This window comes from Zeugodacus cucurbitae, chromosome 3, assembly GCF_028554725.1.
Source record: "Zeugodacus cucurbitae isolate PBARC_wt_2022May chromosome 3, idZeuCucr1.2, whole genome shotgun sequence".
Classification (NCBI taxonomy): domain Eukaryota; kingdom Metazoa; phylum Arthropoda; class Insecta; order Diptera; family Tephritidae; genus Zeugodacus; species Zeugodacus cucurbitae.
The window spans coordinates 43,634,046-43,656,230 of NC_071668.1; the positions used below are offsets into that span (position 1 = coordinate 43,634,046).

At 32.6% G+C, this 22,185-nt stretch overlaps 2 protein-coding genes and 2 long non-coding RNA genes across 12 annotated transcripts in view; 2 read left to right on the top strand and 2 right to left on the bottom strand.

The window, feature by feature from the left end:
- The window catches only part of LOC105220082 (acyl-coenzyme A diphosphatase NUDT19), a 31,491-nt gene extending 27,641 nt beyond the window's left edge, over window positions 1-3,850 (bottom strand). Inside the window, exon 1 of one of the 2 annotated variants that reach the window (XM_011196485.3) lies at window positions 3,614-3,850. In XM_011196485.3, coding sequence (XP_011194787.1) covers window positions 3,614-3,706 — 93 coding nt within the window. In that variant the 5' untranslated portion in view covers window positions 3,707-3,850. Of the gene's footprint in view, window positions 1-662; window positions 921-3,613 lie in introns of those variants that run through there. The other variant, XM_054226322.1, reaches the window with a different exon arrangement.
- Window positions 1,067-8,617, top strand: LOC105220083 (acyl-coenzyme A diphosphatase NUDT19). 5 transcript variants are annotated; one of them, XM_054226318.1, is made up of 6 exons: window positions 1,067-1,084; window positions 7,014-7,185; window positions 7,254-7,459; window positions 7,522-7,788; window positions 7,931-8,033; window positions 8,089-8,617. In XM_054226318.1, exons 2-6 carry the CDS (start codon window positions 7,075-7,077, stop codon window positions 8,488-8,490), a joined length of 1,089 nt encoding a protein of 362 aa, XP_054082293.1. In that variant the 5' UTR covers window positions 1,067-1,084; window positions 7,014-7,074; the 3' UTR covers window positions 8,491-8,617. The 5 variants fall into 5 exon arrangements, with proteins under 5 accessions (XP_054082293.1, XP_054082291.1, XP_054082295.1 ...); XM_054226316.1 differs by lacking the exon at window positions 1,067-1,084 and adding an exon at window positions 3,928-4,146; XM_054226320.1 differs by lacking the exons at window positions 1,067-1,084; window positions 7,014-7,185 and adding an exon at window positions 3,928-4,146 and having other exon boundaries at window positions 7,318-7,459.
- An 837-nt stretch (window positions 8,618-9,454) lies between these two features.
- LOC128920064 (uncharacterized) lies at window positions 9,455-10,107 on the bottom strand. The gene is made up of 2 exons (XR_008470193.1): window positions 10,014-10,107; window positions 9,455-9,820 (listed from the first exon to the last, which is right to left on the bottom strand). It is a non-coding gene; the product is annotated as an uncharacterized LOC128920064 (long non-coding RNA).
- Window positions 10,108-20,870: 10,763 nt separating this feature from the next.
- Window positions 20,871-21,754, top strand: LOC128920412 (uncharacterized). Of its 4 annotated transcripts, none has more exons than XR_008470463.1 (3): window positions 20,871-20,933; window positions 21,089-21,170; window positions 21,226-21,754. It is a non-coding gene; the product is annotated as an uncharacterized LOC128920412 (long non-coding RNA). The 4 variants fall into 4 exon arrangements; XR_008470464.1 differs by having other exon boundaries at window positions 20,880-20,925; XR_008470466.1 differs by having other exon boundaries at window positions 20,882-20,925; window positions 21,068-21,170.
- Window positions 21,755-22,185: the final 431 nt, after the last annotated feature.

Sequence of the window (22,185 nt, forward strand, 5' to 3'; positions counted from 1 at the left end):
TATAATTGGAAGACATATTTTGCCATCATCAAATTGTCAGCTGATATTTGTTTATATTTTAAAAAAGAATGGAGAAAAAACAAAAGTACAAAAAAAGAAATTCCTGGGGTGAGAGAATTGTGAATTGTGGCAAAATAAGGTGTGTGCTCTTCGCAGGCCCAGAAAAAATGGCCACATTTTAGAAGAAATGGCAGTGGAGTTGCAGCAACAAGGTGTGCTATTCACAGCGGCCTAAATTAATTAATTTGCAGAGGCCGAAGGATGTCGTATAATTCATTAAATGAACGAAAATGTTCTTTAAAAAACACAGATTTATTTCGATGGCAATCATGTTCCCAAAAATTATTCTTACGTTGCAGGAATTAATTATATTTAATTGAAAACATTTGCATCAGTAAAAACCTATACAAACTTTTGTCCAACATGATTTAATCGGCGTCCCAAGTTCCTTTATTATACCTAATAGGATTAAACGTTGTTTGTTCAACTCTTCTATCTTTTTTGCAAGTCAAAGGTGCTGGGTAGTAAGAGTCTCCACCAATTCTCTTGAAGAATCATCGTTGCGCAAGGTATTTATCTGGCTTTTCATAGCCAATACCTTAATTATTAAAATTTTCTTGTCGTGATAAATATAAGCAAATATTAAAGATTCTAAATCTTACCATTTTCATTGTAAAAAAAAAACAAATAAATTTGTGAATTGTCAATGAAAACACATCGAAAACACAAAATGTCGGTCAGAACGACTTTGGTTCCACAATCCACAAATTATTTTTTCAAGAGGTTTTCAATGTCGGTCCGAACGTAGTATAATTTTAGTCTTGAAATATTCGAGCATGTAGTTGAAACAGCGCTGTTTTGGCCATCGACTGTTTTAAGTTTTTTTCAATCGCAAAAGACTGAGATCCAATAAATATAGACAATAAATCATCGTGTCAATATAAATAACTAAATATGTTTTTAAACGAAATGGTTTTGATCGAACAATTTATTTGAATTTATGCAATATCAAATTCAAATGTCAACAAAATAAATTCCAAAAATACATAGAAGAATGAAACAATATTGTCTACCCCTTGCATAGGTAAATATCTGCTACTATTTAAAACTTTTTTAACAATTTTCAGGCAAAATATTGTTTTGCTAACACAGAAGGGTTGTCAAAAAAGAGTGAAAAAGCTGTTTACTTACCAAACCTTTTATAATTGAATCATGATTCGTATTCATTAAATAAGAACAATAAATGAGATAACTAGTTTTCTTTTGTTTGGGAAATACGAATTAAGTTTTCAAAAATGACGTATACATGTTCGTTGGTGTTGGTACTTCACGTGTGTTGAAACCTATGCGGAAAGTGGTTAGGCCTGGACTGGCATACACATTTCTACGCAGTAATAACAATTGATTGCAGAGATAAAGAGATGTCCAACTATCATCTCACTGGAAGTGAGAGCGCAATATCAAACGTCAAAACCTCCTCGACTTTGACAATTGACTGGATGGAGAGGTTTTGACGTTTCGCAGTTGGGAAATGGAAAGGCCACAATGAAATGTTGCCAAAAAAGAATGCGATGGAGACATTTATAACCGCCGTGCAAGATCACTAATAAGAACTTAAAACAATAAACTTCAATGCGAAATTTAATAGTGGTTTACGAATATTTTTGAGAATTGCAGCATCGAGAAACTAATTTTTCATGGAAAATTAAAAAAGAAATTGATTAATTCTCAGTTGACACTTAGTAATTGACCTTATTTATTCCTGAAAGTTCGAAAGCAGTCTATTTTAATATACCATTATATCGCTAAATGAAATTGAAATAAGCTATTTTTATATTTAACATTCAGTATATAATAATTTTTAACCATAATACAAATTGGGTATTTTAATTTAAATGCCCAAAAATTAGTATTTAGTCTGATCTAGTAACAAAGCAAAATGTTATAAAAAACGAAAATTTTGATGCTCTCACACTGGAATAAGTTGGACATCCCTTTATCACTGATTGATTGTATGTGTAAAACTAACGTACATACACTATATAAACGATGGTTAGGAAACCAGTATTGGTCCTAATGTCATTAGTCATGAAAAATATCGGGACCAGTAGAACATAACATTTGGACAGTTGAGTAGCTCCCACACTCATAAATTCTCACGAAATAAATTGTTTGAATGTATGAAAATTACCTTTTGAGCTGAATTATATTTGAAAACTTTTTGTATATTTAAAGATAAAAAAGTTTTTTCGTATTTTTGCTTAAATATCGTAACTTTTTTATATTCTTGTGTCATATTTGATGCAATGAGAATAAAAATAGAAACAAGAAGAGAGAGAGAACTGTTCAAATGTCAACGTAACTTAGAATTCTAAATTGAACAGACTTCCAAGTCACGTCATGCGTTCGGTAATCAAGTACATACAAAGCCTATTAAAAAGATTTATTATGTGACAGTCAATGCTAAGTCAAGTCTGCATAATTGGAGTATTAGAATTCAAAGATCCAACTCATGTTCTGCGTTCTGTAATCAAATACATACAAAGCCTATTAAAGAGATTCTTTATGTAACAGTACTCATGTATGACTATGCTAGGCACAATTCAGATTACTATGGCGCCGCGATCTGAGGACACCGTTGGAAAGAGGATTAAAAAATATATTGGGTTATAGGTACCGCAGATGCCTAGTTTTCCAGATATTCCGCTTTAAAGATCAAAAAATAAAAATTTTCAACAAGCAATTTCACACATTTTACGCTCTTTTTTCACTTCAAATATATGAAATTACATTACTAACATTCAATAAAATGCAAATTTAACATTTATTTAAAGTTTATTAAACAAAAATTACTTATTTTAAAAATCAATTTTCACTCTAAGATTTATGTGTTTACAATTATGCGGAAAACGAGCGCTGCCACATTGTAGATACTATATATAAATTCATCCATAAATTCCTCTTTTTGCGAAAATTCCTCTTTTTTTGCGAAAATTTATATACATACTTGATGCAGAAGAAAGTTCTACGACAAAAAACTATGATATGCAAATAAATAAAACACAGTCATTAAAAAATCTATCATCTATGGTTTCTAACATGTGGCAACGCTCGGTCTCCACATAATTGTAAACACAGAAACCTTTTCAGCTATTAGTGTGCTAAGTGATTTTTAAAATAAGAAATTTTTGCATTAAAGACTTTAAATAAATCTATATTTTGTATTAAATTGAATGTTAATAGTGTAATTTTCAATATGTGAAGTGAAAAATGTGAAAAAAATAGCGTTACAGTGTGTGAAATACCATGTGTTATTTATAGCAAAAATTGGACTTTTAAACATGAATATTTCAAAAACTATAAGTCCAATAAATAATATTATTCCTGCTCTGGAGAGCCTCCTCTTTCACCCGATACCCCATTTATAGCGATCGGAGTTGTCAAACCCCGACCACCAAAGTAATCGGAATCGTGGCCTATGCTACGTCAAGTATGCACAATTGGACCTTGAGTGCGAAACTTATACATTATTAAATTGTTAGACCTTGAACTACAAAAAAAACTACTTACCTTTAACCTTTGTTAGAAATCAATTAAACATGCATGGAATTACCTCAAAATTCGGATAAGCTTTAATCTGTTTATCTGCTGCGATAATAACGGTAGCTGATGGTCTGTATAACACTTGAGAACACTTATCCTCCATATTTCACTTCACTTTGTATAACAGATTAATTATTTCCTTTAATGCAGACGTATATGCTTAAAGTCTAAATTTATCGCTTTAATATATATTTGTTTACCGTAAACAAACTACTGCTATCGATAAACAAAATAAACCACTTTACTCCCAAATGTTTATTATATTATGAACTTGCTTTACATGATGTCTCCATAGTAAATATATTTTAGAGAATAAACTTATCATATGCCTTTTGTGTTATTGGAATAATTACTTAATATATTTCGCTTTTTAGCGAAATTTAAGTAATTTTTTAAACCCTGTAATATAATATATTTCTTGGTGAATACAAGCATCAGCTCGAAAGCTAAGTTAAATTTTGAAAAGACCGAAAAATTTTGCGAAGACCGCCAATTCAGAAATTGCTTATTCGGACTTTCTAATTGCTGCGGTTGCGTTAATGCGTAAGTACCTCAAAATGCTGCATAAAATTAATACCAAGTTTGAGATCTATAAAATTGGATAGCATTGACACAAAAGAAAGAAATCAATAATCCTAAAAATCTGTTTACAAGGGATTAATAGTAACACTATCAGACTTATACGGTAAGACCGTTTTCACACGGGCAATTTTTGTCGCGGCAATTCTTAGTTTTATAGGAGAGGGGGCGACCACGGGAAGCTAGAGAGAGAGAAATTCTCTTCTCTTCGTCGCCCCCTCTCCTATAAAACTAAGAATTGCCGCGACAAAAATTGCCCGTGTGAAAACGGTCTAAGACTACCGAAAATATAAACTTATACTACGTTCGGACCGGCATTGAAAACATGTTTCTATTGAAAAAAGGGTTTCCGTTCGAAAACTTGTGTTTTCATCCATGCAAAATCTGTCAAACGAAATCGCAGTTTTCGCTGAAAACTTCTTGAAAACTTACATTCCACTCATTATAATCGATGTCTGCTCTAGTTTAGTCGATATTATTGGAAGACATATTTGGCCAGCTCTAAATTGTCATTTGATATTGTAAACAAATTCCACTACTTTGTCAAAATAATGGAGAAACAGAAATAAAAATAAGAAAGGAGGGGCTAAATTCGCGTGTGACCGAACATTTTATACTCTCGCAATTTATTTGTTTAATGTTATTAAGAGCGTTTTCTTTTCTTTTCTCGAATGGTGACTTTTTATATTTCAACATTATACACATGCTGCATTACCTTTTCGAATGTGCTTCATTTTTTACATGATTAAAGAACAAAAAAAAATGTCACCTTATTATGCTGGTCATCTCTCACAGACAATTTGATAACTAGAGTACAGGGCAGAATAAACTCAACAATTTTTTGCGAAAAAAGAGCTTTAAAATTACATGCAACTCGACTCATGTAAAGGCACAAAGTCCACTAGAAAACAAAAATCATTATATGAAAGATGGTGTAATTCCCGAAGTTTAGTTTCATTAATATATCAGAAGTTTTACTCAAGTAAACGCTGGTACGGACAGACGGATTTTAACACGTCTCGTCATCCTGATCACTTTGATATTTACAACCCTATATCGTTTAATTTTATATCTTACAAACAACATGAGAACAAAACTTTGACGGCGACAAGCGACGAGCGACATCTAAATATTAAAATACACGCATTCTTACAGGCACAGCTTTTTAGGCAATAGCACGACTTCGCGACAAAAGAATTGAAGTCTTCGCTGTCGCCAAATTAGAAAAGTTTCTAATTTTGCCGACGACAATAGCCGCTGTAGAGCTGCCACTATATGTGAAATGTGAAATTATTCAAAGTTCTAACAAGTATGACATTATTTTGCCAGCAGACGCGTAAAATAGCTTTGATATATCATTTCTAATAACAATCGATTATTTAAAACAAATAAATCGACCTGTTTATACATTTTTTGTACACAAAATTTCACTTTGAACAAAATAAGTAAATTTTATTGAAGTGAAAAGTTACAGTACGGCAACAATGAAATTGCTGTTTGATACGTCGCTGCCGTCTTCAAACTGTTCAAGACACTGGCTTCGAAGCGAGATTTGTAGTCGACCGTCGCTACGTCGTGTCGTGTCGTCGTCTTATGCAAGAAATGAATACAATTTCTTAAAAAAGGCGTGTAATGTGCTTGTTTGCATGTGTGGAGCTTTCCAATCCAACTAATAGTATGTTTACATATGAAAATAATCTCGTTCTAAGCTCGTTCAATAATCTAGCTGTTTAAATATAGCCAAATGAGATTATCAATTGTCAAATGTGTTGCATTTGTTGTTGTATTACACAGAAGAATCTTGTATGAGAAATCTCTTAATTACAGTTTTTCGAGTTAAGCTCGTAAATGGAGATAATTTTTTTATATGTAAACATAGTATTACACATATTTCTCTCGTTGTCGGTCATTTTTGTTTACATTTTCATTTGACATTTCTCCTCTTCTTCGCAAAATTATCGATAAAACTAGGAATAACACCGAAAATCTTGTTGTATAAAACGAGATAATTTTATAATCTCGGATTATCAAGAGAGGAATTTTGTATGAGAAATCTCTTAATTGCAGTTTTTCGAGTTAAGCTCGTAAATTGAGATAATCTTGTTATATGTTAACATAGTGTAACGAAAATGGCACCAGAACAAACTAGAATTGACAATCGAATCCAGATCTATCTAGACATCGATATTCGTAGTTGCCAGAATGTTCGAGTGACGATAACATGTTAGCAATCGACTATATAAGCGCTGCCGGGCTGGCAGCAACACACAGTTCTGATAAGAGAGTTGTCGAGTGAGGACAATTCTATGGAGAGAGTTGTCGAGCAAAGTGTAAACAAGTTATAAGTTAGAGTTGTTAAGTAGAGTATTGAGTACTAAAGTGTTAAGTTATAAGGAATTAGAAATAAAGATTAGTTTATAGCCATTAAAGTGTGACTTTTATTTGACAATCCAGTGATCGAACTCAGGGGAGAGTTTTAGAATAAACGACAGATTTTGGAAATCCTTTACAATAGTATCATTTTCATATATGATACAGACTTGTGAGAGCGTTTAATCAAAGCAAACAATTTGAAATCATCGCAAACAAACAACAATAAACTGAGCTATGGCCATCAGGGATAATCGAGGCCCGACTGTATTATTCATATTTGCTAAATGTCTTACTCTTTCCCCATTGGTCGTTCCCAAAAATTACGAATAGGCGATTTAAAGTTTCAATGTGTAACCTTGGTCTTTGCCGCACATGAATATCGGTTATCGATTAAAAATTAAGATTTGCAATGTCACAACTTATACAGCTGTTAAATTATAACTTTATCATTGATTAAGCATTTGAATTGGACATGCAAAACATATATCGAGTACAAAAGCGCGCCTTGGTCTTTATATCATGAGTAAAATAACAATGGCAAGCAAAGTAGCTACTAAATGGAGAGAGTCTGCAAGTTTAATTATTTTAGCAAAGAATCAAAACATTAAAGATTTTGGTTGCGATTATCGAGTAAGATATTGGGAAATAATTTGGATTTAAGTATTTACTATCTACTACTATACGAAAATGATTTTGAGGTTTTATTATTCAAACGTGCTGAAAAATCATCGTTCTTTCCTAATTCTGCCGTTTTTCCTGGAGGTGTACATGAAACCAGTGATGCTTCGCCTTCGTGGCTCAATTACATAAAAAGCTTTAGCCAAAGTACAGACCCAAATATATTCCGGTGCAATTTCCCACGTCCTGCTGTATTTACTAATAATGATAGAGGTCAAATGCAAAGGTAAAAGCAATATGATTTTTAAAAATATTCTGATTTAATTATTTTTATCATATGGAAATTAGAGAGTTTTCAATGCGCATAACAGCTTTACGAGAAACATTTGAGGAGACTGGAATACTTCTTTGCCGAAAACGTCTGTCTACTCGGAATAAATTGTGCAGTAATTATAGCCACAGTTTTGAAGACTTTGACCGGGCTTATTGGCAGAACCGAGTACACAATGACCACACACAGTTTTTTACGCTTTGCAAAGAGTTGGACGTAGTTCCCGATTTATGGTCATTGTTTGAATGGGCAGCATGGCTTACGCCGATAACATTTAAAAAAAGGTGCTAAGGTATACATTTTACATATATTAAAAACGCTTTTAAACTTGTAACTTCATTTCTCCCTAAAATATAAACATTTGTTATATCTATAAATCACTTAAAATATTTCATTAAAATATATTATATTTTAATACCAATTCAGTTTATATAAACATATTTTTAGATTTGAAACCGGTTTCTACTTAGTGGCGGTAGAGGATACACCAGGTGTGATACTGGAAAGTAATGAAGCTGCAAATTTTTCGGTTTGTTATTTAATATTTAACTAAAGACGCATATGTAACGTATTATTCGTTGCAGTGGAAAACTCCAATGGAATTCATTAGGGATTACTTTAACAAAGAGTTATATCTTCCTCCTCCGCAGTTATACGAGTTATCAAGGCTGCTAAATTTCTCTCGCTTAGATGAATTGATAAATTTTGCACGTGTTCGCTCCTCAAAGGGCATTTCCCTAATGCTTCCTGTTATCCAGAAATGTGCCGATGGAACCGTAAGCCTAATGCCAGGCGATGACTTATACAACAATAATATAGAAGAAACAAACAAAGTAAATGCTGAAACTATAACAATTGAACAATTTCGATCGGATGTTAAGAATTTGCATCGCGTGGAGTATTTTAAAAATGGATCAGTTTTTATACAACATAATTGTTCACTGACAGATGGACATTTGCCACCGGTAAAAGGCATTTTTCACTGACTGAAGTAATATTTACTTTACGTAAAATTGCGAAACATATATTCAGACGGAATTGGTTAAAGATATATTATCTAAAATGTATTGGAAATCTGGGAATCTTTAGGAATAAATTTGGTTACTTAATTAATTTTGTTTTCGTTTTAAAATATCACTTGATATATGTAAGAAAGGCATAAGTTAAGGGTGAGCCGGAGCTTTCATACTCCCGCAATTTGAAAGGTACAAAACGATTATTGCAATTCCCCCATCAACCAGTTCTATATTGCCGGAATAAATCCGCATATTATACGGCCAAGGACTGTTATTTCAATGATTTACAGCTACACCGAGACATACTCGACTCTTACAATTAACTGTAACGGACTCCTGAGGAAAATTTAAGAGATAGTCGATTTCATGAGCCTGGAAGACTTATAAATTGCTGCGATCCAAGAAACCAAGTCGATTTCATGAGCCTGGAAGACTTATAAATTGCTGTGATCCAAGAAACCAAGTTAATCAGCCACTCAGTTATTCTGAGGTATGCGGTGGTCTGAAAAACATATAACCTGGCGACCTATGCTAACTCTCGCATCAAACCATTTGTATATAATTATCTCGATTCAGAAACCTTCCGACTTTATTTCTGCGAACAACCGTAGGTAGCTTAAGTTCAACAAAGCTAACTTGCTCGGCTTCACAGAATTCCCATGGACGTAATCGTTAGCGAAAGTCAATTCCGCAAGGTAAGCTGTGATCCCGCATGAGGGATCTAAATTTGGAGATTCACCAACTGGTAAACAACCTTAAGCAGACGAAATGGGTAGAACATCTGAAGTCTTGTGTCCTGAACACATAGAAGACGACAAGCGACGAGCGTCATCTGTCAAATATTAAAATACACGCGTTCTTATGGGCACAGATTTTATAACAAACACAGAAGTTATAACAAATATGACGTTATTTTGCCAGCAGAAACCTAATATAGCTTTGATATATCATTTATAATAACAATCGATTATTTAAAACAAATAAATCGCCATTTTTTTTTAATTTTTTGCAGAAATAATTTCACTTTAAACTAAATATGTAAAACTTATTGAAGTGAAAGATTTTAGTACTGCAACAAAGAAATTGCTGTTTGATATGTCGCTGTCGTCTTCAAAATGTTGAAGACGCTGGCTTCAAAGCGGGATTTGTAATCAGCCGTCGCTACGTCGTGTCGTATCGTCGTCATTGTGTTCAGTATATAAAGCTCCAGTTATGCACGCTTGACTCAACTCAGATTAGAAAAATTTGGCTAGGAAAACTTATGTATATGCAGTTATACTTCACACAACTTCAACCTTCCCTGCAAGACGAGTAGAGTTACTTATCTTATGGAATATTGGTTACCAGTAAAGAAAGCTTGCATTATTTATTGAAGTTATACTTCTTATACGAGTTCGGAAAAGGTTGCGATAATTGTTGCGCAACATGCAACATTATGCATAAACATACATATGTACATGTTTATATGTCATTGAACAAACACAAAAACTTACATTTGTATATGCGTGCACGTAAGTTTGTCAACCACCAAAAATCAAAAGCAATGTTCTACAAAAACAAGCGCCAAAAATTATATCGATATGTTTGCATGCTCATACATATTCATACATATTTACGACAAGCCGATTTTTCGATACATCGAGCTTTACAGAGTCGTTTCAAGTGATCACTCCGTAATTATAAATGCGCAAAATATGATTGGATAGTATTGACTTACTATTAGCAAATAATTAAATGTAATAAAATAATTAAATGTATTTAAATATTCTACTAATATATGATGCCAAATATGAATGTACTACAATTGATTTTAGTACGAATCAAGACATAAAACAATCCATAATAATATGAGTTGGGGACATGGACCTCTTTGCCTGTGAAAACGCGACACTGATTACAAGCCTGTGACAAAAAAATTACTATTTGCGGTCATTCGTTGTCCGTGGCAACGAAGATTTTACAAGAAATGTACTACAAGTGCACATATTTACACACATATGCATGTAAACAAATTTGCGAACATTATGCGTATGGTTCTTTTGATATTTTTTTTCGTTTCTATTTCATTTCTGCGAATTCTCAACTAGTTTATGTGACTTTTGGTAGAAATTCTCTGCGTTTGCCGTTGAGAAGTTAAGACTATGCTTCACAGGATCATTTCTTGTAGTCAGTCTTCATTTACTTTCTTTGCAAATCGAAAGTATTACCTTTGGTTGGTGACATATTCACATGTGTATGTATAACCATATTCATATGTGTATGTACTATGAGTTCCTGTTGAGTGACAACTTTCACCCGAACACGCGAGCAAAACAAAAAACAAAAGAAAAATTTACAAATTGCACGGTGGTACAAAACAATAAAACCAAAACAAAGAGTTGAAGTCAAGGCTAGTGCTTAATTATTATTTAAAATTCTATGTGAAAAATGTATTAACTTGAAAAAGAAGTCCGCAATGGCGGAATTAAACAACAATAGTACAAAAAAGTCGTATATAAAGAGTTTTTTTCACTTTTCCAAACAACAAAAAAGTTAGCAAAATGCCGAACTTTTTGTAACAAAACATATAATTTTAATTATACATATGCATTATTATATTGGATAATTTTATAAATGAAGATTTTAAGAATTGCGTTCATTGTGATATTTTATCTGCACATTATTTCTTGTCTTATATCATTCTTGGTTCGAGCCTCACCCGGGGCATTAAATTTTTTATTTATTTCGATAAAATTAAATTTTTCAAATTTCTTAAGGTTGTGGGTTCGAGCCTCACTCGGGGCAGTAAATTTTTTTATTTTTTATTTCAATAAAATTAAATTTTTTTGAAGTTATACTTCTTATACGACTTCGGAAAAATGTGTACGCATATGTATGATTGTATTTCAAATGATCAATGGAAGAAATGATCCTACGACAAAAGGAGGTACGACTATTGATACGGTATTCGCGAGAAATATAGATAAAATAGACACTTCATATCTTATTTTAGTTATCATAATCCAATTGTAAATATTATAGACTTCCCTGCAAGACAGGTATCTGCGAATTCTTCGGTGAAATGCCAGGGAGTGGTACTAGCAGTTTCAATGAAAGTTTCTATGCCACTCTTAAGGGCGAATTGACAAAAGTACCCGAAACTATTGTGTACGTGTGATCGTTCATCCCTTTCTTGCACATTACATTCATCTTTTAACAATTTATATATACCTCTTGCACAATTCTGTGAATGATCTTGGTACAATCACGGATGAAAGATCCAAAACTGCGAACCAAAACTACATGTGCACTTTCAGTACTGTTCTTGGTACTATTACGGATGAAAGACCCAAAACTGCGAACTAAAACTCCACGTACACTTTCAGTTCTGCGACCCACAAAAGCGCAGAAACTATACCCGCTATTTTCGGTTAGTTCTACCATAATCCCAAATGAGAATTTAATAACAAAATCATTAATTATATTACATATTTATTGAAAATATCATGCCATTTAGGTGTTTATTATTATATTTACTTTATACATATATTATCGTACTACACTATATACATATGTATAAAGAATTGAATAGTTGCACAATTTTTGCTATCGGACAAAGGCTGGAAAAAGAATGGCAAATGTCAGATACCCCGTGCGGGCTGGAAGTGTAAGCTGCGCACATTATGTGAGGACTCTTGGTTTCTTTAGGAGTTTTTATAAGATCTGTTCTTTCATTAAATTTAGATTGATCCAATTTATGGGTGGAGGGTTTCTATAAAATATAAAGTAAAATTTGAATTTTTACAACATAAAAGTTGGTAATAATTACCTTATGTTTCAGGAATTCTAAATATAGCATGGGCTACTTTCTAGTCATAACATCCATGCTCTTGCTGTAGTATTTCCATTGAACTAATTTCCATTGAATCCATGTCCTTGCAAAGCAATACAACAACGTTATGATTCCTCAATACAAGGTGAAAATTAATCAAAAAAGTCCTCCTAATTAAACATACAAGAAGTTTTTAAATTTTTATGATCACAAACATTCACTTAAATTTACCCTCTGATTTCTATGTTTCAGTTGCTGGTATGGCCAACTGAGGTGCCGGTAAGTCCAAAAATACTGCATCTGCTTTGCCCTCTAGCTCATTGACGAAGCCCATATGACACACGTCACGATGATAAACGGTTTCAAAATCACCTAAACCATGTCGTTCCAATGATTTGTTCGATGTGTTCGAATGTGATTTGAGATCGATGTAGCAGCGTTTGCTTCCATAGTTCTGGATTTGCTTGCTTCGAAAGTTCTACGCTGCTACAATAAGTGACACCAATAAGTTTGCGTACCTTTAACGCGCTATATGAGGTTTGAAATATCTGTATGGAAAATTAATTAGAATTTAAGGCAAGATAATTTTATTATATTCAACAATTATATTCAATTGAATACGTAAATTCAATGGTTTCGCCATTGATGTTGACCATTGTTGGCGTATCTTCTATTGCGTGCTTCGAATTGACAGTGCCATGAAGTATTACTGTATCACCCTCTTCAATTGCATATTTTGGCTTTAGAAAACTTTTATTTTACGTTTTACTTATTTAAAAATGCGTGCTTCAATAATTTAAACTTTAATTAGGCTGCCGATCACTGAATTAAATAAAACACGCAAAATAATACTTCACAAGCAGCCATGATATAGCTCAAAACAAAACTTGTTCAAACACGAGAACTTTGGTTGTTTCTTTCTATCATTTAGGGTGCTGTACGAGAGAAGGGTTGAGTTAAATGTTTATGCACATTTTACCCTTTGTTGCGTATGTGGGTATGTAGTGGTGTTATTAAAATTTCTTTGAATGTGTTGGAGTTTCAGTACCCATGATTTGCTGGGATCAATCCGTCAGAACCCAGAAATGATAATTGATTTGGACTTTGGTTTATAAAATGTGCATAATAAATTTATAAAATGTGAATTTAAGAAAGTGTCTCTCGCTAGTTTTCTTTCATACAAAATTATATGCATTTCTTTGAATATCACTAAGAAGTATAACTTATTCCGCGCGTAGGGACTCCACGCACTCTTTTTTTGGTCTCTTTTGTTCTAGCAGCAGGAAAAAAGTTACTCTTTTTCGGCATGTCGGTGTGATTATCTTGTTTGCTCTTTCTCATTGATTTTGATATGTCTTTCTGCTCTAATTTTTCATTGTTTTGGAAAGGCATATGTCAATCTGTGGTTAGCTGTAGTAGTTTTTTTTTTTAATCAGCCATCTATCAGTGAAGACTGTTCGAATTATAATTTTCAGGGTAACCCTTTAATCATAGGTATTGGTCATTTGTTGGGTCACCGTTTCGTTACTTAAATTTGGTTCATTGGTCTCCATGGGTCTTCATTCTATAGGTCACCTTCTTTTCCGTTTAAAAATGAAAAATTAAAATTGTTTTATTTTTATTTATTTATTATAATTGGATGATGTATTTACATTTATAAATTAGTATGGTATAATATTTTACATTTTTAATAATCGTTATAGATTAATTTTTAAATATTAGAATTTCAGTACAAAGTGAACTTTCATTTTTACAAACGTTTTTGCAGCTATCATTTATACATTGACAAAATTTACATATTTTACAAATAAAGTTAGTATTAATTATTAAATTTTTTCTTTTCACATATTTCATCTATAAATTTAGTATTAATTATTAAATTTTTATTTTTTGTATTTGTTGTTATACAATTCAAATAAAATTCCATTACTATTACGAATGTTATTAGTATTCGAACATTAATTTGTATAATATAATAATATTTTACATGGGCAGCATGGCTTACGCCGATAACATTTAAAAAAAGGTGCTAAGGTATACATTTTACATATATTAAAAACGCTTTTAAACTTGTAACTTCATTTCTCCCTAAAATATAAACATTTGTTATATCTATAAATCACTTATAATATTTCATTAAAATATATTATATTTTAATACCAATTCAGTTTATATAAACATATTTTTAGATTTGAAACCGGTTTCTACTTAGTGGCGGTAGAGGATACACCAGGTGTGATACTGGAAAGTAATGAAGCTGCAAATTTTTCGGTTTGTAATTTAATATTTAACTAAAGACGCATATGTAACGTATTATTCGTTGCAGTGGAAAACTCCAATGGAATTCATTAGGGATTACTTTAATAAAGAGTTATATCTTCCTCCTCCGCAGTTATACGAGTTATCAAGGCTGCTAAATTTCTCTCGCTTAGATGAATTGATAAATTTTGCACGTGTTCGCTCCTCAAAGGGCATTTCCCTAATGCTTCCTGTTATCCAGAAATGTGCCGATGGAACCGTAAGCCTAATGCCAGGCGATGACTTATACAACAATAATATAGAAGAAACAAACAAAGTAAATGCTGAAACTATAACAATTGAACAATTTCGATCGGATGTTAAGAATTTGCATCGCGTGGAGTATTTTAAAAATGGATCAGTTTTTATACAACATAATTGTTCACTGACAGATGGACATTTGCCACCGGTAAAAGGCATTTTTCACTGACTGAAGTAATATTTACTTTACGTAAAATTGCGAAACATATATTCAGACGGAATTGGTTAAAGATATATTATCTAAAATGTATTGGAAATCTGGGAATCTTTAGGAATAAATTTGGTTACTTAATTAATTTTGTTTTCGTTTTAAAATATCACTTGATATATGTAAGAAAGGCATAAGTTAAGGGTGAGCCGGAGCTTTCATACTCCCGCAATTTGAAAGGTACAAAACGATTATTGCAATTCCCCCATCAACCAGTTCTATATTGCCGGAATAAATCCGCATATTATACGGCCAAGGACTGTTATTTCAATGACTTACAGCTACACCGAGACATACTCGACTCTTACAATTAACTGTAACGGACTCCTGAGGAAAATTTAAGAGATAGTCGATTTCATGAGCCTGGAAGACTTATAAATTGCTGCGATCCAAGAAACCAAGTCGATTTCATGAGCCTGGAAGACTTATAAATTGCTGTGATCCAAGAAACCAAGTTAATCAGCCACTCAGTTATTCTGAGGTATGCGGTGGTCTGAAAAACATATAACCTGGCGACCTATGCTAACTCTCGCATCAAACCATTTGTATATAATTATCTCGATTCAGAAACCTTCCGACTTTATTTCTGCGAACAACCGTAGGTAGCTTAAGTTCAACAAAGCTAACTTGCTCGGCTTCACAGAATTCCCATGGACGTAATCGTTAGCGAAAGTCAATTCCGCAAGGTAAGCTGTGATCCCGCATGAGGGATCTAAATTTGGAGATTCACCAACTGGTAAACAACCTTAAGCAGACGAAATGGGTAGAACATCTGAAGTCTTGTGTCCTGAACACATAGAAGACGACAAGCGACGAGCGTCATCTGTCAAATATTAAAATACACGCGTTCTTATGGGCACAGATTTTATAACAAACACAGAAGTTATAACAAATATGACGTTATTTTGCCAGCAGAAACGTAAAATAGCTTTGATATATCATTTATAATAACAATCGATTATTTAAAACAAATAAATCGCCATTTTTTTTAAATTTTTTGCAGAAATAATTTCACTTTAAACTAAATATGTAAAACTTATTGAAGTGAAAGATTTTAGTACTGCAACAAAGAAATTGCTGTTTGATATGTCGCTGTCGTCTTCAAAATGTTGAAGACGCTGGCTTCAAAGCGGGATTTGTAATCAGCCGTCGCTACGTCGTGTCGTATCGTCGTCATTGTGTTCAGTATATAAAGCTCCAGTTATGCACGCTTGACTCAACTCAGATTAGAAAAATTTGGCTAGGAAAACTTATGTATATGCAGTTATACTTCACACAACTTCAACCTTCCCTGCAAGACGAGTAGAGTTACTTATCTTATGGAATATTTGTTACCAGTAAAGAAAGCTTGCATTATTTATTGAAGTTATACTTCTTATACGAGTTCGGAAAAGGTTGCGATAATTGTTGCGCAACATGCAACATTATGCATAAACATACATATGTACATGTTTATATGTCATTGAACAAACACAAAAACTTACATTTGTATATGCGTGCACGTAAGTTTGTCAACCACCAAAAATCAAAAGCAATGTTCTACAAAAACAAGCGCCAAAAATTATATCGATATGTTTGCATGCTCATACATATTCATACATATTTACGACAAGCCGATTTTTCGATACACCGAGCTTTACAGAGTCGTTTCAAGTGATCACTCCGTAATTATAAATGCGCAAAATATGATTGGATAGTATTGACTTACTATTAGCAAATAATTAAATGTAATAAAATAATTAAATGTATTTAAATATTCTACTAATATATGATGCCAAATATGAATGTACTACAATTGATTTTAGTACGAATCAAGACATAAAACAATCCATAATAATATGAGTTGGGGACATGGACCTCTTTGCCTGTGAAAACGCGACACTGATTACAAGTCTGTGACAAAAAAATGACTATTTGCGGTCATTCGTTGTCCGTGGCAACGAAGATTTTACAAGAAATGTACTACAAGTGCACATATTTACACACATATGCATGTAAACAAATTTGCGAACATTATGCGTATGGCTCTTTTGATATTTTTTTTCGTTTCTATTTCATTTCTGCGAATTCTCAACTAGTTTATGTGACTTTTGGTAGAAATTCTCTGCGTTTGCCGTTGAGAAGTTAAGACTATGCTTCACAGGATCATTTCTTGTAGTCAGTCTTCATTTACTTTCTTTGCAAATCGAAAGTATTACCTTTGGTTGGTGACATATTCACATGTGTATGTATAACCATATTCATATGTGTATGTACTATGAGTTCCTGTTGAGTGACAACTTTCACCCGAACACGCGAGCAAAACAAAAAACAAAAGAAAAATTTACAAATTGCACGGTGGTACAAAACAATAAAACCAAAACAAAGAGTTGAAGTCAAGGCTAGTGCTTAATTATTATTTAAAATTCTATGTGAAAAATGTATTAACTTGAAAAAGAAGTCCGCAATGGCGGAATTAAACAACAATAGTACAAAAAAGTCGTATATAAAGAGTTTTTTTCACTTTTCCAAACAACAAAAAAGTTAGCAAAATGCCGAACTTTTTGTAACAAAACATATTATTTTAATTATACATATGCATTATTATATTGGATAATTTTATAAATGAAGATTTTAAGAATTGCGTTCATTGTGATATTTTATCTGCACATTATTTCTTGTCTTATATCATTCTTGGTTCGAGCCTCACCCGGGGCATTAAATTTTTTATTTATTTCGATAAAATTAAATTTTTCAAATTTCTTAAGGTTGTGGGTTCGAGCCTCACTCGTGGCAGTAAATTTTTTTATTTTTTATTTCAATAAAATTAAATTTTTTTGAAGTTATACTTCTTATACGACTTCGGAAAAATGTGTACGCATATGTATGATTGTATTTCAAATGATCAATGGAAGAAATGATCCTACGACAAAAGGAGGTACGACTATTGATACGGTATTCGCGAGAAATATAGATAAAATAGACACTTCATATCTTATTTTAGTTATCATAATCCAATTGTAAATATTATAGACTTCCCTGCAAGACAGGTATCTGCGAATTCTTCGGTGAAATGCCAGGGAGTGGTACTAGCAGTTTCAATGAAAGTTTCTATGCCACTCTTAAGGGCGAATTGACAAAAGTACCCGAAACTATTGTGTACGTGTGATCGTTCATCCCTTTCTTGCACATTACATTCATCTTTTAACAATTTATATATACCTCTTGCACAATTCTGTGAATGATCTTGGTACAATCACGGATGAAAGATCCAAAACTGCGAACCAAAACTACATGTGCACTTTCAGTACTGTTCTTGGTACTATTACGGATGAAAGACCCAAAACTGCGAACTAAAACTCCACGTGCACTTTCAGTTCTGCGACCCACAAAAGCGCAGAAACTATACCCGCTATTTTCGGTTAGTTCTACCATAATCCCAAATGAGAATTTAATAACAAAATCATTAATTATATTACATATTTATTGAAAATATCATGCCATTTAGGTGTTTATTATTATATTTACTTTATACATATATTATCGTACTACACTATATACATATGTATAAAGAATTGAATAGTTGCACAATTTTTGCTATCGGACAAAGGCTGGAAAAAGAATGGCAAATGTCAGATACCCCGTGCGGGCTGGAAGTGTAAGCTGCGCACATTATGTGAGGACTCTTGGTTTCTTTAGGAGTTTTTATAAGATCTGTTCTTTCATTAAATTTAGATTGATCCAATTTATGGGTGGAGGGTTTCTATAAAATATAAAGTAAAATTTGAATTTTTACAACATAAAAGTTGGTAATAATTACCTTATGTTTCAGGAATTCTAAATATAGCATGGGCTACTTTCTAGTCATAACATCCATGCTCTTGCTGTAGTATTTCCATTGAACTAATTTCGGTGAATCCATGTCCTTGCAAAGCAATACAACAACGTTATGATTCCTCAATACAAGGTGAAAATTAATCAAAAAAGTCCTCCTAATTAAACATACAAGAAGTTTTTAAATTTTTATGATCACAAACATTCACTTAAATTTACCCTCTGATTTCTATGTTTCAGTTGCTGGTATGGCCAACTGAGGTGCCGGTAAGTCCAAAAATACTGCATCTGCTTTGCCCTCTAGCTCATTGACGAAGCCCATATGACACACGTCACGATGATAAACGGTTTCAAAATCACCTAAACCATGTCGTTCCAATGATTTGTTCGATGTGTTCGAATGTGATTTGAGATCGATGTAGCAGCGTTTGCTTCCATAGTTCTGGATTTGCTTGCTTCGAAAGTTCTACGCTGCTACAATAAGTGACACCAATAAGTTTGCGTACCTTTAACGCGCTATATGAGGTTTGAAATATCTGTATGGAAAATTAATTAGAATTTAAGGCAAGATAATTTTATTATATTCAACAATTATATTCAATTGAATACGTAAATTCAATGGTTTCGCCATTGATGTTGACCATTGTTGGCGTATCTTCTATTGCGTGCTTCGAATTGACAGTGCCATGAAGTATTACTGTATCACCCTCTTCAATTGCATATTTTGGCTTTAGAAAACTTTTATTTTACGTTTTACTTATTTAAAAATGCGTGCTTCAATAATTTAAACTTTAATTAGGCTGCAGATCACTGAATTAAATAAAACACGCAAAATAATACTTCACAAGCAGCCATGATATAGCTCAAAACAAAACTTGTTCAAACACGAGAACTTTGGTTGTTTCTTTCTATCATTTAGGGTGCTGTACGAGAGAAGGGTTGAGTTAAATGTTTATGCACATTTTACCCTTTGTTGCGTATGTGGGTATGTAGTGGTGTTATTAAAATTTCTTTGAATGTGTTGGAGTTTCAGTACCCATGATTTGCTGGGATCAATCCGTCAGAACCCAGAAATGATAATTGATTTGGACTTTGGTTTATAAAATGTGCATAATAAATTTATAAAATGTGAATTTAAGAAAGTGTCTCTCGCTAGTTTTCTTTCATACAAAATTATATGCATTTCTTTGAATATCACTAAGAAGTATAACTTATTCCGCGCGTAGGGACTCCACGCACTCTTTTTTTGGTCTCTTTTGTTCTAGCAGCAGGAAAAAAGTTACTCTTTTTCGGCATGTCGGTGTGATTATCTTGTTTGCTCTTTCTCATTGATTTTGATATGTCTTTCTGCTCTAATTTTTCATTGTTTTGGAAAGGCATATGTCAATCTGTGGTTAGCTGTAGTAGTTTTTTTTTTTAATCAGCCATCTATCAGTGAAGACTGTTCGAATTATAATTTTCAGGGTAACCCTTTAATCATAGGTATTGGTCATTTGTTGGGTCACCGTTTCGTTACTTAAATTTGGTTCATTGGTCTCCATGGGTCTTCATTCTATAGGTCACCTTCTTTTCCGTTTAAAAATGAAAAATTAAAATTGTTTTATTTTTATTTATTTATTATAATTGGATGATGTATTTACATTTATAAATTAGTATGGTATAATATTTTACATTTTTAATAATCGTTATAGATTAATTTTTAAATATTAGAATTTCAGTACAAAGTGAACTTTCATTTTTACAAACGTTTTTGCAGCTATCATTTATACATTGACAAAATTTACATATTTTACAAATAAAGTTAGTATTAATTATTAAATTTTTTCTTTTCACATATTTCATCTATAAATTTAGTATTAATTATTAAATTTTTATTTTTTGTATTTGTTGTTATACAATTCAAATAAAATTCCATTACTATTACGAATGTTATTAGTATTCGAACATTAATTTGTATAATATAATAATATTTTACATGGGCAGCATGGCTTACGCCGATAACATTTAAAAAAAGGTGCTAAGGTATACATTTTACATATATTAAAAACGCTTTTAAACTTGTAACTTCATTTCTCCCTAAAATATAAACATTTGTTATATCTATAAATCACTTATAATATTTCATTAAAATATATTATATTTTAATACCAATTCAGTTTATATAAACATATTTTTAGATTTGAAACCGGTTTCTACTTAGTGGCGGTAGAGGATACACCAGGTGTGATACTGGAAAGTAATGAAGCTGCAAATTTTTCGGTTTGTAATTTAATATTTAACTAAAGACGCATATGTAACGTATTATTCGTTGCAGTGGAAAACTCCAATGGAATTCATTAGGGATTACTTTAACAAAGAGTTATATCTTCCTCCTCCGCAGTTATACGAGTTATCAAGGCTGCTAAATTTCTCTCGCTTAGATGAATTGATAAATTTTGCACGTGTTCGCTCCTCAAAGGGCATTTCCCTAATGCTTCCTGTTATCCAGAAATGTGCCGATGGAACCGTAAGCCTAATGCCAGGCGATGACTTATACAACAATAATATAGAAGAAACAAACAAAGTAAATGCTGAAACTATAACAATTGAACAATTTCGATCGGATGTTAAGAATTTGCATCGCGTGGAGTATTTTAAAAATGGATCAGTTTTTATACAACATAATTGTTCACTGACAGATGGACATTTGCCACCGGTAAAAGGCATTTTTCACTGACTGAAGTAATATTTACTTTACGTAAAATTGCGAAACATATATTCAGACGGAATTGGTTAAAGATATATTATCTAAAATGTATTGGAAATCTGGGAATCTTTAGGAATAAATTTGGTTACTTAATTAATTTTGTTTTCGTTTTAAAATATCACTTGATATATGTAAGAAAGGCATAAGTTAAGGGTGAGCCGGAGCTTTCATACTCCCGCAATTTGAAAGGTACAAAACGATTATTGCAATTCCCCCATCAACCAGTTCTATATTGCCGGAATAAATCCGCATATTATACGGCCAAGGACTGTTATTTCAATGATTTACAGCTACACCGAGACATACTCGACTCTTACAATTAACTGTAACGGACTCCTGAGGAAAATTTAAGAGATAGTCGATTTCATGAGCCTGGAAGACTTATAAATTGCTACGATCCAAGAAACCAAGTCGATTTCATGAGCCTGGAAGACTTATAAATTGCTGTGATCCAAGAAACCAAGTTAATCAGCCACTCAGTTATTCTGAGGTATGCGGTGGTCTGAAAAACATATAACCTGGCGACCT

Excerpts from the sequence above, each read along its gene's own strand:
- LOC105220083 (XM_054226318.1), top strand. The coding sequence starts at position 7,075 with ATGAGTAAAATAACAATGGCAAGCAAAGTAGCTACTAAATGGAGAGAG. Across the intron at positions 7,186-7,253 it reads ATTTTGGTTGCGATTATCGA|GTTTTATTATTCAAACGTGC; the intron begins GTAAGATATTGG and ends AATGATTTTGAG. Across the intron at positions 8,034-8,088 it reads ATGAAGCTGCAAATTTTTCG|TGGAAAACTCCAATGGAATT; the intron begins GTTTGTTATTTA and ends TATTCGTTGCAG.